Below are 16174 nucleotides of genomic sequence, written 5' to 3'. Positions count from 1 at the left end.
GTCTATCAGTAGTAATTTAATCATAAGTGAATCCATTTAAGAAAATCTCTCATTATCTGTGTTGACCAAAAAAATCAGCTTCCTAGATAGTAATATTAGCTGCAAAAAAAAAAGTATTCCATGGTCATGCAGATGGGAGGACACCCCATATTTTTAAGACATTAATATGTTTTATGACTTCTTAAGAGAGGAGAGACATATTAAGTAAATTTTCTCAAACTTATTTGGTGGTGGGATTGTTCTTTTCCCTGAAAACCTATCTGGGAAATGGTGTCCATTCTTACCAATAGATATATTCAGAAAATCAATAGCAGATTAGTACTTTCCCAGAAAATCAACAGCAGGTTAGTGCTCAGGGATGTCTGCTTCCTACCACTGGTGAGAACCAGAATCTCAGGCAGATTCTCTTTTAAGAAGTCCAAGTTACATAACCACAGAGTGATTGCAACTATCACATATCTATTAACAAATGTTCAGCCTTTAAGGGCATTAAACACTTGCAGACAGTCTTTGGCACTTGTACATCTTGAGGCTGCTCTGTTTAAACAAAACAAAGAAGTCCTTCTTTCCCAGGAATAACATCCCCCCAGAGTTAATTTTTTTTACTCCTTGTACCTGCTTTGATTAAAAGTGTAGATTTTCACACGACAGTGATTATACTTCTGTAGTATTTTTTTTGTATCTTCATCCGTGTTAAAAGAGTTCATTAGAACAAGAGGAACGTCTGTATTGTAGGTTTTGTTCAAATGCTAGGGAAGAAAACCACAATCAGACTACCCAGACTTACTTTTCTTTTGCTTCAAAGTGTAAAATTAACTCTCTGGTTAATCACAAGATGTCCAAAACATCATCTATAAGTAGTAAAATATACAGATTTGCAATAAAAATAACTATTTAGCATAAGACATTTTGCTAATCAATTCACCATGTACTTGCTCATTAAGTCACAACCCTATGAGACAGAAACTACTGTCTGCATTTTATGGATGGCTAAACTGAGGCCCAGAGAGGTGGCAGGTCAGTGGCAGAACAAGGACACCGCCCCCCTCAACCCCGCAGTCTGACTCTGCAGCTGTGTGCCCAGCCACAATGCCCTATGGCCTTGCTGGATGGGCAAACACAGACTAAGCATTTACTCTGTGTCCAAAGCACTGTGGAGATGAAAGTACAAATGTTACAAAGACATGTCTCCCTATTCTCAGGATTCATGTTAAGAATTGTAATTTTACCCCAACTGAAATCTGTTCCATCTCTAGGAAGAGCTAAGAGGCAACAGAGTGAGAAGAAAATAGGATGTTAGAAGTCAGACTGTCCTGTGTTCAGAGTTTGCTTCTGCACTTACTAACTAGCTAGGGAACCTTGGGCAAGTAAATCAACCTCTCTGTGTCTTCGTTTCCTCATCTGTAAAATGGGGATGATAATAGTGCTTATCTCACAGAGTTGTGGAGAGGAACAAATGAGTCAATTCATGTAAAGAGCTCAGAATAACACTTGGTGTACGGTAAGTGCTGGATAAATGTTAGCCACTGCTACTGCTATTATTATTGTGCTTGATGGCACCGTATGAGACACTAGGGATAAAGAGATGGAAAAGATAGGGCCACTGCCCCTGCAGAGCTTATGGTCTATGATTAATGACTTTATGGACTATGATCAAGAGAGAAGCCAACAACAGTCCTTAGCATCCACGGTGCCCAACCAGATACATGAAATTCTCCCCAGCCTCCCAAAAGGGGTTAATAAAGCCAGATCATCCCAGCTGTAATGAAGGCTACCACTAGACAGGAAGGGGGGAGAGAGGTGGGGAGATCAAAGGAGAATCCGAAGAGATCCAGAGACTTCAGCACCACAAATGCTATTTAAAGATCAAAAGCTTTTACATCACCCTAAGGCTTTGCTCTTAGAACACCAAACTTTTTTATACACTAATAAAGAGACTAAAGATAGCAAGCTCCTTGACTAGTTCAAATCCACATCTGTTATTTTATAAGGTAACATTTACAATACCCTAAAAACTAAAATTATGATTTTGTTAGCTCATGAGAAAGGCTAACAGCTACTACTCACTTCGATTTGCTGAACGGTCAGATCCAGAAAGGTATTCTCATTCCTCACACCAATCAGACTCTTAGGGCCTTTGCAGCCCATGCTGGTTCCCAAACCACCATTGAGTTTCACCACCACCAGCTTGTTCAGCACAGAAGATATGTTATCAGGTAAGCCCCTGGCCTTTATCTTCTCATAGGGTTGAATCTGAAATTTAAAAAAAATTATAGAATAATTCAAACAGCTTTATAAAAGGTTAAACCAAATCAATACCAAGGTTATTTCCATGCTTCCCTAAAGAGGTCTGCTTTCTCTGTGGAAAGTTTCAACTACATTTCCTTTAATGTCCAGGGCCCTTCTGGTTCAAAATCAAGTTCTCATCGGCAACTTCCCTTGCACACAGAAGTAGTTCAGCGGTTCATTTACAGTACAATGGAGTACAAGAGGGGGAAAAGTTACAGTCTACAAATATCTGTCTGGCTGGTGAGAACACCCAAGTCTCTTGGACTACCTTCAAAAACTCAGAATTCTCAATTTGCATCAACATAGCAAATAGGGTGCACAAAACTCATCAAATCTGTGACTATTTCTGGTACACTATGAATCTACTTCAGTTCTGGAGAAGTATATATACGATCACAGAGTTCTTAGTAATATATTCATGCTATTCCTGGAGACAGTGCCAAATACTCTAAACAAGCTAACAGTACCTGCTCTATTATGGTTCACAAGGGTGTGATTATTGCAATCTGAAAGTCTTTTTTTTTTTTTTTTAACAAAAGCAAGTTTGCCTGAAAGAAAATGAGCTGTGTAAACAGTAAAACAAGTTCGAAATGAGCACAGAACCTTCATCTTCAATTTATCCCTCACACGGAAGGAACAATGACACAGTGGAAGCTCAAATTCTTCTGTTTAAAGAAGGGGCACAAGCAAGTCTAAACATAACAAGAATGAAAGCTTTTAAAAAGATCACAGTATATTTTCTATCCATTTACAGAAGAACATTTGTTGTTATTTTTCTTTAATGAAATAGGTCATCAAATGTACTCTTTGGTTACATGATGGTGGAGGATAGATAACACTTGAGGGGACTGAAAAAGTAAAACCCTATCATACACTTTGCTGTTTTCATGTCCTACTACATGTAGGTGTGTGTGATGGTGTGTGTGTATGTGTGTGTGTATGATGAATAAAGTCTATGACTGGAGAAGGAGTTGATGGGCTCACATTTCAGTGATTAGGCCGTGAAGGCAAAAATCCCTTTATACTTGGTCAAAAATACATACATGTCAAATGTGGATTCCTGGCCATACACTTCAAGTATCTATTACTGAGAATTTCTTAGGCACATTATATCTACTCAAAAGAGTTATTAGCAAATGGGACCAAGCCAATTATTTTCCAATTATTATTATTTTTTTTTAAACTTATTTATTTATATTTATTTTTGGCTGTGTTGGGTCTTCGTTTCTGTGCGAGGGCTTTCTCTAGTTGCGGCGAGCGGGGGCCACTCTTCATCGCGGTGCGCGGGCCTCTCACTGTCGCGGCCTCTCTTGCTGCGGAGCACAAGCTCCAGACGCGCAGGCTCAGTAGTTGTGGTGCACGGGCTTAGTTGCTCCGCGGCATGTGGGATCTTCCCAGACCAGGGCTCGAACCCGTGTCCCCTGCATTGGCAGGCAGATTCTCAACCACTGCGCCACCAGGGAAGCCCTCCGATTATCTTTTAAAAGCCAAGAATTTCCATTTCCATTTAGCAGTTACTTTTTTTTTTTAATTGTATTTATTTATTTATTGGCTGTGTTGGGTCTTCGTTGCTGCGCGTGGGCTTTCTCTAGTTGCGGCGAGTGGGGGCTACTCTTCGTTGCGGTGCACGGGCTTCTCATCGCGGTGGCTTCTCTTGTTGTGGAGCATGGGCTCTAGGCACACAGGCTTCAGTAGTTGCAGCACGTGGGCTCAGTAGTTGCGGTGCACGGGGCTCAGTAGTTGTGGCGCACGGGCTTAGTTGCTCCGCTGCATGTGGGATCCTCCTGGACCAGGGCTCGAACCCGTGTGCCCTGCATTGGCAGGCGGATTCTTAACCACTGCACCACCAGGCAAGTCCCTAGCAGTTGCTTCTGACTTCCCAGAAAAGAGTCTGATATTTACAGAAGCCTCACAAGGGTGTGAAAATCAATTTAACTGAAAACCCCTAGTTCATGTATTCATTTTAGGTAAAACTGTTTTAGTACGGAAATATTTTTACCTATTTAATGTTTCTTTGAATACACTTTAAAAAAAAATAGAATACATAGAAGCAAATTATTTTTTCTACATATGGTGAGACAGGCCTATGTTTTCCAATTTCACCTAAAAATACTTTCATTGTGAAATATCACACATACAAAAGTTTATAAAATACACATATATGGTAGAAAGAATAACCTAAATTTAAAAAGAATACTGCCATAGCGTAAAAGCCTGCATGCATCTGTCCCTGATCATATTCCTCTTCCACCCCTAGTGGTAACAACCACCTTGACTTTGACTCCCTGTAGTTTTACCACCTATGTATGCATTCATAATGATAACAATATTTTACTTAATTTTGTCTCTAAACTTTTAAATAAGTTGAATCATACTATAAAGTATCCTCTTGTGACTTGCTTCTTTAATTCAATGTTATGTTTTAAGAATTATTCACATTAATGCATGCAGCTGTAATACATTCACTTTTCACTGCCATGTATTCAGTTTACGTATCCATTGAGAGACAAAATTGTCATTATTCACAGATATGATTTTACATGTAGAAAAATCCAAAGACCTCACAAAATAAATTGTTAGGATAATGTGAGCATAGCAACATTGAAGATACATGGTCAGTATTAAAAAAAAACAACAAAAAACACTGCTTTTAGGGACTTCCCTGGTGGAGCAGTTGTTAAGAATCTGCCTGCCAATGCAGGGGATATGGGTTCGAGCCCTGGTCCAGGAAGATCCCACATGCCACGGAGCAACTAAGCCCGTGCGCCACAACTACTGAGCCTGAGCTCTAGAGCCAGTGAGCCACTACTGCTGAGCCCACGTGCCACAACTACTGAAGCCCGTGCGCCTAGAGCCTGTGCTCCGCAACAAGAGAAGCCACCGCAATGAGAAGCCCGCGCACTGCAACAAAGAGTAGCCCCCGCTCGCCGCAACTAAAGAAAGCCCGCGCACAGCAACAAAGATACAACGCAGCCAAAAATAAAAAAAAAAAAAAGCCACTGCTTTTGGAGCCCTTGTGCACTGTTGGTGGGAATGTAAAATGGTGTACCTGTTAAGGAAAAAAATATGGTGGTTCCTAAGAAATTAAAAATAGAATTATCATATGATCCAGCAATTCCACTTCTGGGTATATCGCCGAAGAATTGAAGGCAGACTCTCAAGAGATGTTTGTATACTCACCTTCTTAGCAGCAGTAGTCACGATAGCCAAAAATGGAAGCAACTCAAATGTCCATCAACAGATGAATGGATTACAAAAAATGTGGTATATACACACATGGAATATTTTTCAGCCTTAAAAAGGAAGGAAGTTCTGATACATACTACAACATGGATGAACCTTGAAGACATTATATTAAGTGAAATAAGCCAGTCACAAAAAGACAAATATTTGTATGATTCTACTTACATGAGGCACCTATAACAGTCAGATTCATAGAGACAGAAAGTAGCAGGGTGGTTACCAGGAAAGGGGAGTTGCTGTTTATTGGGTTGAGAGTTTTAGCTTTGCAAGATCAAAGAGTTACGGAGGTTGGTTGCACAACAATATGAATGTACTTAACAATACTGAATTGTATGCTTTAAAATGTTTAAAGGTGGTAAAAAATTAACTGCTTCTATATGTAAAAAAATTAGAAAATAAAAATGATTTAAAAGGTATCTTTTATAATAAAACCATCAAAAATAGCAAATAGCAAATATCTAGCAGTAAATCTAACAAAAGATACGTAAGATTATTCACGGAACACATTTTTGAGAAAAAGTAAAAGACTTAACTAAACTTAGGGATTTATTTATCATGTTCGTAAATTAGAAGACTTGCTAATGTAAAGATGTTAATTCTCCCCAAACTGATCAATGCAATCCTAATAAAAATCTCAAGAGTTTTTTGTGTGGTAACTGACAAGCCAATTTAATGTATGTATGAAAACACAAAGGGCCAGGAAGAGCCAAGACACTCTCAAAGAAAACCTTAAGTCGGAGAACCAGCTTTATAACATTCTTTTTTTTAAAACTGTAGTAAATATGCACAGCATAAAATTTGCCATCTTAACCATTTTTAAGTGTACGGTTGAGTAGTATTGAGTACATTCACATTATTGTGCAGCCAATCTCCAGAACTCTTTCATCTTGCAAAACTGGAGCTATACTCATTAGAAAACAACTCCCCACTCCCTCCTTTCCCCAGCCCCTGGCGATCACCCTTCTACTTTCTGTCTCCATGAGTTTGACTACTCTGGGTGCCTCAGACAAGTAGAATCATACAATATTTGTCTTTTTGTGACTGACTTATTTCACTTAGCACAATGTCCTCAAGGTTTATTTAGCATTCTTTTTTTAAAGTGGCTTATATGTTTGAGGAGATTCCAAATTAATGCAGGTTTTTCCAGAAACATGTTTTTATTTAACAAAGTTGATGTGTGTGTATGCAACAGATCTGAGAGAAGGCAGGATTGATATGAAGAACTGGAATACAGGTACAGGTTGGCAAATTCTATGGCAAATTGAGCCTATATATATAAACTTATTTATTCCATTTGCAGGTATTAAAACTGGAATAGAATACATGTTCTGAAGTCTTAGTTTAGTAAATCAGAAAATGGATTCTCTTTATTTGAATTTAATGAACATAACAATACTCTCTTAACTTTGAATTAAAAGAATGAAAAGAACATTACAGGTGTAACCACAGTTCGAAAAGTATAAATCTAAGAAAACGCTGATCTTTCGGATCCATGTGAAAACAGGACAGAATGGCAGGGCTTGGGGTTTCAGACACTGCTCAACACCTGAGTTGTGATTTTACTAGTATCTCTGAGGGATGGGCAGCCTGTCATTTCAAGGCAAAAACTTTATAAAAATGTAAACAATGTAAAAAGAAATTTAAGTATGTAGTCAAAAGATCAATAGGATGGCATTTTTTTCACTGTCATTCTCCAGACAGTGCTAAATGCAGCTGAGGAACTGAAGTTTTAATTTTATTTAATATTAAATGTAAATCAACACACGTGGCTAGTGGCATGTGCAGTTCTAGATGGTCTGTTAAAAAAAAAAAATCAACTGAGGGATGAGAGTCATGTTTCAATTTGTTTTAATAAAACTCTGCCAAAATCCTTCTTTGTTCAATACAATCTTTTTTTTTCACTTTAATGACACTGACATCACATCACAAGACATTCAACCAAACACATAAACACAACATTTGAGTATATTAGATATCTTTAGGAAGAATATAATTTCCTTTTTGAGCCAACAAATGTTTACACAAATTTAAATAATAATATCAGGCAGAATAATGTAAACTGGATTATATCTTAATTCTACTCTTTGAAGAACTGTTTGGTATACTAACACTCACAGCATTAAACAAAGTGAGATTTAGGAACCATTTTTAGAAAAAGTACTAATAGGGATTTTTCACCTCCTGTGCAGATGAATTAAAAACCAAATGTCAACCTTGTTGCCTTAAAGTTTCACCAGGAGAAAAAAACCCTCCAAAGTCATGTATGTTCATGATAAAACATCTTTGATCCACATACCATAAAGAATATAAAGTATTTAGAGAAAAAATATGTTTTGCTCTCACTAATCAATCTTCAAAACATGCATTTTACTAGAATGCTTTTAAGAAGACAATTCCTGGGCTTCCCTGGTGGTGCAGTGGTTGAGAGTCTGCCTGCCAATGCAGGGGACATGGGTTCGAGCCCTGGTCTGGGAAGATCCCACGTGCCGCGGAGCAGCTGGGCCCGTGAGCCACAATTACTGAGCCTGCGCGTCTGGAGCCTGTGCTCCGCAACAACAGAGGCCGCGATAGTGAGAGGCCCCCGCACCGCGATGAGGAGTGGTCCCCGCTTGCCACAACTAGAGAAAGCCCTAGCACAGAAACGAAGACCCAACACAGCCATAAATAAATAAATAAACAAATACTTAAAAAAAAAAAAAAAAAAAAAAGACAATTCCTTATGACTGAGTCTACGGAGGCTAAACAAATTTTTTCTTGTATCCCCAAAATTTATTCTATAATGGTGATAAATAAAAGGTCTCAGCCTCATAATGATTTTAACACTAGGCCATTTGGCCTTCAGCCAAAAGGTATATTAAGTATACTTTTAGTTTTAATTCAAATCTTCCCAAGACTGGTATCTTAAGAACTTGAGTTTAAATTTAAAATGTACTTCTGAATTACTTTTCAAATATTTGGAGTGAAATAAAACAAGCTGATCCAAGCATAACACTAAATTCCAAAACCGAGCTAATGAAGACTTTTGGGTACAGGCCCAGGCAACTCACAAGTAGAAAGACTTGTTTACCATTCAGGTTAGGGCCCAGAATTCTCTGTGAAGTGCCATATTTAGAACTTTGTACCCCAAGTTAAGTGGGCAGGGAGTCACCCTACAAATGTCAAGGAACCATGGTTCTTTAGGTGGTGCTTTCAGTAACACCTACTTGTCTTGCTAATTCTTAAAAGCAGCTAATTAAATACCAGTACCACTGAGGAACTGACTGTTAACAAGAAAAGGACTATGGAGAGAAAGGGAAGAAGTCACAAGGTGTGAAGTAACAAGGTACAGCCAGGGGAAAGATGTCCAGAGTCATCAAGTTAGTGTTGCTGTTCGAAGCCTCCACTTTTACTTAGGTTTTGACTTATACCCACAACACTCCCATACGCAGGCACAGACACACAGAAAGGCACCGATTGTGTGAGTCCAGGAAGCCAGGACACTTTTGGTTTACAGCTTATTACAGGTTAAATTAGGTGGTAAGCTCAGCTTCCCATCACACAAATCACCCGACACGCCAACACAAGTTCTCTCTGTTGGTGATGCTACAGAGAATGCTACACACCCTCCACCAGGGACCTCACCAAGCAATCCCACAGAGCTCGGTTTATTTCCACAAGCCAAGGGGACCTGTGTTAGAAGGTTGCTTGGCAACAGCTGAAGTTATGCTGGACACACCTAGTCACCGAAACATTATTAGACCTGTGCTCCACTTTCTCCTTCTCAGCTCCCCCAGGAGAATGCACAAAGACATCCACTCAGGCAAAGATGGAAGGTGCTGGGAGACAACAGGGAGTACCATGCACTGCCGGATGTGGCCTTGATGTTACTCTGATTGAATCACTTTAGTCAGTCACTAGTGCTATCTTTGTGCTTTCAATCCTAATCACCCTGTTTCTCTTTCATGTCTCTATTCAGACATGAATAGAATTCATTATTCTAAGAAGACCTCTGCTGCACGTAAATATACAGCAGGGCAACCCCTACAGGTGAGGTGGGGCAAACCGCGTGAGACTCCCTCAAAATGCGCAGCGGAGACGAGGCCACTCGTGTTCTCTTCTCACTGGGAGAAAAGAATGGGTCAAACACCCAACTTCCTCCGGGGAATGAACAAAAGAAAGTAGTTGGCAATCTATGAAAGAACATACTTTAAACAACATTCTTCCCTCTAGGATGTCAATCTAGTTTTTCTGTAGAAATCGAAAGATTTTTAAAAAGATTGTTTAAAAACTGTCTAACGTGATCTGTATCTTGCCAAGTCTGCTCACAACTTACTTTCCAGTTATCAGAAAAGCTGAATTCATCACACTGTCATGGAGACATGTTCCCATTAGCAACAGTCTAACCTGGTTCTTGGTAGCATATTCGTGCTATTCCTGGAGACGGTGCCAGACAAGCTAACAGTGCTGCCCTGTTATATGGTTCACAAGGGTGTGATTATTGCAATCCGAAATTTTTTTTTTCAACAGAAGCAAGTTTGCCTGAAAGAAAAGAGCTGTGTAACAGTAAAAAAGAGTTTGAAATGACGCTCCATATGTACAGGAAGTGTTCCAAGAACATCAGCTTATTCACCAAACCCTCACTGCACAGCCTTTGTGTACCAAGGCCTGTGCTAGGTACTTTCTCACATTGTCTCTTCACTTCACATGTAATGACCAAAATCTGGGTCATCTGTAAGCTCCTAGCAATTAATTTAATGACAGAAAAATCATACCTAATCCAGAGATTTGTTTTCTCATTCAGGAAAAGCTGGCAAATCATGTACATTACCACACGCTCCACCAACACACTTGCCAACACCCCCTCGGCCACCAAGATACACTCAACTGCTATTCATAGAGCAAATAAAGCCATCCTCTATGGGAATGCCCTCGACCTTCTGCCACCAGATCAGATCCTCGGGACCTCCCTGCATCTCCACCTTTGCTGCTTCCCCTTCCTTCTCGTCACAGGAAGACCTGTCCCCCACCCTAAGGCAATCTCTCTGCCAGTGCCCATCTCAAGATCCCCGTTTCATCAATCTCCCAGTCCCAGCATCAACCTCTCCCTCTCTATTCCTTTCCATCAGCATGAACAAATTCAAATCAAATATTTGACATCTAAAAAACAAAGAAAACAGCAATGCATACACTCACTCACCCCTTTCCATACTCACATCCCTTTTTTCTCCATCTTCTTAAAGGCAAAGCTTCTTGAAAAAGTTGCTGTACTCACCTCTACTTCCTCACCTCCCTTTCACTCGCTCACCTGCTGCAATCTGGTTTTCTCCATAGTTCAATGAACTGCTCTTACCAAGGTCATCAACATCCTTCTAATTGCTAAATCCTATCCATAACATCAGTACTTCTCTAACTGTGCTCTCAGCTGCATTTGACACAATTGACCACTCCCTAGATCTTGAAATGCTCTATTCTCCTTGACTTCTGAAACACCGCATTCTATTTTCCTCCTCTTTGTTCCTGTTCCTTTTCAAGCCCCTTCTTAGTAGACCTCCTCTTTCCAGCAATCTGTTCCTGTCTCTATGGCACCAAGACACACCCAACTGCCAAGCCAAGAGCTTGCTCACATCTGATCAATGACCAAGTCCTGTCAGCCTCAGGAAACTGTCTCTGTTGTCACAGTCGGCATCCCGCTCACCTCTCATCTATGTTACTGCAGTGGTCTCTATGGTCTCCTAACCTCCCTCCAATCCACCCTCTACCTTGCAGGTGGTGATCTTCTAGAAGATAAAATTTGAAGATGTTTCTCTCCTGATTACGTCATTCACAAAGCAAAGCAATGACATGGCATGGCAGAGATCATTAGCTGCCTACTACCCCAATATCATTTTTTCCTTTCCATTTCAGAACGCTGTTTGTCAGCTGGGCACACCACCATCCCCAAAAAAAGACCACATTTCCAGCTTCCCTTGCAGGTATCTGTGCCAAAGTGCTGGTCACTGTGATTAACTCGAAGTGAGTTGAAAGATTTCCAGAAAGTCTCTGTGAAAGGGCAGGGGTTGTGTCCTTCTTCCCCCTTCCTGCTGTTTGGAACGAAGACACGATGACTAGAGTTCATTCAGGTGGCCACCGGGGACCATAAAGAGATATGCTGAGAATAGTAGAGTGGCAAAACAGAGAAGCGCAGGTTCCTGATAACCACCAGGTTGCCATACTAGCTCTGGATTGTGTCTCTCTACACTTACTCTATTATTTTGAGTTTCACTATTAAATGGAGCTGAATTGAATCCCAAACAGAAGACATGGTATACAAGGTCCGTAATGATTTGGCCCTTTTTTCCTTCTGCTCTCTGTTCTCCTACTCTCCCTACACACTGTTCTCCAGGGACATGCAGCGTTGGGCTCTCTAATGTGAAACACCTCTTGCTTGTAAGTCTCTGCACCTTCCCCCTCATGCAAACTCACTTCACCAAATGCCTTTTCTTCATCCTCCACATCTCAGTTCAGAGCAATGATTCTCAGGCTTTATGAGCTATCAGTCACTTGTGAAAATCAGACGTTAATGGACTCTCTTTCAGGAAAGTGCAATGCCATCCCCCCAAAAAACAAAACTTCACTACTGTGGAAATTTCATTCACAGAATATAAAAATAATCTTTATAAGAGACGCTGTTTATTTCCCAGTGAAAGTTAATATGCAAATAAAGCAAAAAATAAACTAACTCTCCAAACTGAATTTCAATAAGGCTTCTGTTTGGCTTGAATTAGAAGTTGACACTGTAGATGGACTTTGAGATGCCTGCCATCTTTAACTGCCATTCAATTTTGACTTTCCTATTTGATGATCCTGAGTACTAAAAACCTCAACTCCCTCCAAGGCAAGCTCTCACAGCTTGCTCTGTCAGTTGAATGCAGCCTTGTGCTAGGAACACCAGAATTCTCCAAAACTTCGAGAACTCAATGGCTCATACATTTTCTGTATCTTTAAAAGTCAGTAAGGTCATCTTCAGCGAAGTCTGCCTTACTTATGCAGGATTGCACCATCTTTGATGCAACGCTCACAGATGCAGAAGAGGATGAATTACAGTGTATGTGGTGCTTACTCTCCTCTGCAGTAGCAGAACCAGAAGTGCTGGCTGGCATCACAGATACTACTGTGCACACAGCACCAAGACTTTTCTTCCAGCACAAGTTTTGTTTGGCTTGGAAACTTTATCATTTTAAAAATATTTCCAGAAGAGGTTCATAAATAATAATTCCTCTTTGAGGGCACCAGCAGGCATATAATGGATGAAAACCAGTACTTTGGCTGTCCTGAGAAATGTCTGAAATTGCAAGGACATGCTAAAGGGAAATGATGTAGCTGCTGTTTCCTCCATGACCTGATTCAAATCATTTTAATAAACTACATCAATTCCAGCATGAATTTTATCATTTGATAAAAAGATTGCTCCAGAACTGAAGGAGGCAGGATAGTAAAGTAGCTGAGAGCACAGGCTTTAAGCCAGGCTGCCTGGGTTTGGATCCTAGATTCCACTGCTTATTATGGCAAATTATTTTTCTGTTCAAAGTCTTTTTCATCTACTTCATTGATCTGTTATGAGGATAAATGAGACAATATGTGTGAAGTGCTAAGCAAAATGTGTGGCCCACAGTAAGAAGACAGGTGCTGGCTGTGCTATCACTACATCACTGATCCAGACACACTCTCCACCCCACCCCACACTTTAACATTTCTGAAACCAGGATGCATCATACAACCAACGGGATCTGAAAATTAATTGGTTGCACTTTTTTTCTTTCTTAGTTGTACATAAAAGGTACAACTTATAATCGATGGCACAAATTTGATAAAATACGGCAAAAAAATCTGATAAAACTGTATTTCTCTCTCTGCTCCAAGTCACAAACCAGCTCAGTGATCTCCCAGGTATGGGTTCCACCCCGTCTCTCTCCAGTTATGTGTAGCTTGAGGATAGTTTAAGACAGAGGTCAACAAACTACAGCCTGTGGGATAGTCAGACCTGCCACCTGTTTTCACAGAGTGTTACTGGAACACAGCCGCTCTCGTTAATTTACATATCATCTATGGCTGCTTTTATGCTACCATGGCTGAGGTTAGCGATCATGACAGAGACTACACAGCCTACAAAGCCTAAAATATTCATCATCTGACCCTTTACAGGAAAGGTCTGCCAAACCCTGGTTTAAGACGGTCTTCTGTGGTGAGAAAAACCCACGTTTTGATAATATCTCTGCCTTTCCAAACTTTGCTCCTCCTAACCTGGCTCCATGCTGCCTGATGACTTCTCAGCATGGCCAGAGAGCAGGCGCTCCCTCAGGCCGTGTCAGCTTGTGGTTCCGCTGGCAACAATGTTGCCACAGAACAATCCCCCAGGCTTTTGTATCCCCGCATATTCATCCAAGAAAGCAAAACCAAGGATGTGTAGTTGGTAGCAGAACTCAGCAATTTTCAAAACAACAGAAGGAAAACCTAAGATTAAAAAGTCTTTTATCTACTCATATGAGGTACCTAGAGTAGTCAAATTCAGAGCGACAGAAAGCAGAATGGTGGTTGCCACGAGCTCGGGGGAGAGGGAAATGGGAGTTGTTGTTTAATGGGTATAGAGTTTTGGTTTTGCAAGATGAAAAAGTTCTGGAGATTGGTTGCACAACAATGGGAATATATTTAACCCTACTGAAGTGTACACTTAAAAATGGTCCAGATGGTAGATTTTATGTTATGTGTATTTTACCACAATTAAAAGAATTTTTTAAAAAGTTAGTCTTTTGTGTGGGTGTATATGTGCAGGTACACATATACACCCTGTCAAGGTGTCAGAGAACCACAGAGCAAAATCGCTTTTTGTGACACTCATACGACCAGGAGGGAGTCTGACGAAGCCCCCACTTCTTGCTTCAGGTACTACCAGCTTCTATCAGTAATTATTACACTGTCTCCAAATTGTCTGTTCAGTGCTCCATATCTCCAGGAAGGCAGTAACTGCCATATGGTACTCCCCCTACCATATCTATCACCTTTAATTATGTGTCATGCTCATTAGCGGCACTCACATATTTGTTGAGTAAATAAGTGAATAAATGAATGGAACAAACAGCTGTTAATAAATGAAATCCATTCTCTGGAACTTATTTCTTGTCTTTTTAAATACTAAGTTTCAAACAAAAGTGGTGTCATCACTAATTAGAAACCTGATTACAAACACCATTATTTTAATTTTAAAAAAAAGTACTGAATTAGCAAACATTATATACAATTCTGATAAAGAAAACCTAAATCTAAGACTTAGCGCTGCATAAAAAATCATTTTTACAGGCCATATTAGTGTAGTAATTATAAAATGATCCCTCTGTGATAGGAAACAAACAGAACGATCACATACTAAACATTATAAGCTAAGCCTGGAAAAGTACATTTCCTAAGAAAGTTCTTTTGTCTTCTCTCACTTAAGAAATTATAAGAACACAAGACAAACTATCAAATCAAGTACATATTTTAATTTTGCCAGCTATTGATATTAACTCCCACATCTTTGTTTTTTTTTAAATTAATTTTAATTATTCTAAATTATATGTCAACTAGACCTTACAGACAGGAAAACAGGGTAAGTTTTCCAGTGGTAGAGGAAATCAACTGTCCTATTCATACACTGAGTCCACACATGTCCAAAAGCAAAAATTTGTAAGAGGGAGTAAGTAAACAGGTCCTTTCAAAGAAAAAGTCAGAAATCTTGGCAACAACACTGCTTTCTAAACAATTACACTCGTCAGCACCAACCCAATAACTCATGCACAATATCCTTCACTACAATCTGCTACCTCAGTTACTAAAGTCGACCTTAATAAAAATCTCAGAAAGAACTATTACCAGGAGCTAGAATCATAAAAATCACTTATTTTCATCTTAAGTCTCATATTGCCCTCTCAGGGGAGCCAAACTTGAATACTGTGCCTTTTTGTTACATAAAGGTAAGGATCATAGCGATTCAAAGTCCAACAACCAATTATTACAAATAAAAGGATGGTTCCATATTAAATTAATACAAACAACTAACATAACGCAAATAAGCCAAAGAAAAAATTCAACCTAATAATCAAATAAAAATTTTAAAATATTTTTCATCTCAACTGGCAAGTATTTTTTAAAACAATAATACTCAATGCTTTAATAAATGTAGCAAGACTACAATAAAATAGACTGTAGGTCTCTACTCAATGCTAATTCAGAGAGGCCTTTCCTTTCTCTGCCTACCCTCTCTAGAATATTACCTCTACTCCCTCATTCCCTATATCCTTACCTTTGTTTTCTTCATGTCACTTATCACTACTTGAAATTACATTACATATCTTTTATTGTCCATGCCTCCACTAGATTATAAACTAAAAACTAGATGAGGGTAAGGCTTTATCAGTATGGTTCTCTACTAATATACAGTTGGCACTCAAAATATAGCTGTTGATCCAATAAATTAATGTGAATAGGAGTACAAACTGGTATACTTTCTGGAAAGCAATTTGAAATGTCTAATAAGAAACTTTAAAAACTTTATATCCTCCGAACACACCATTTCTGAATATTTCTTAGAAATAATTCTGAGATGCAAGGATTTATATATAAGTATATTCATTACAGGGTTTTTATAATA

General features: G+C 39.4%; 1 protein-coding gene across 4 annotated transcripts in view; it reads right to left on the bottom strand.

Annotated features, from left to right (window-relative positions):
- Positions 1 to 16174, bottom strand: part of UGP2 (UDP-glucose pyrophosphorylase 2) — a 61656-nt gene that overhangs the window by 7228 nt on the left and 38254 nt on the right. For all 4 annotated transcript variants that reach the window (XM_068565183.1, XM_068565184.1, XM_068565182.1 and 1 more), the window contains exons 4-5: positions 2068 to 2253; positions 616 to 749 (exon numbers count right to left, since the gene is read on the bottom strand). In XM_068565183.1, the coding sequence (XP_068421284.1) occupies positions 616 to 749; positions 2068 to 2253 (320 nt within the window). The remainder of the gene's footprint in view (positions 1 to 615; positions 750 to 2067; positions 2254 to 16174) is intronic.

Source organism: Eschrichtius robustus, chromosome 15, assembly GCF_028021215.1.
Source record: "Eschrichtius robustus isolate mEscRob2 chromosome 15, mEscRob2.pri, whole genome shotgun sequence".
Classification (NCBI taxonomy): Eukaryota; Metazoa; Chordata; class Mammalia; order Artiodactyla; family Eschrichtiidae; genus Eschrichtius; species Eschrichtius robustus.
This window is presented reverse-complemented; position numbering and strand designations above follow the sequence as displayed.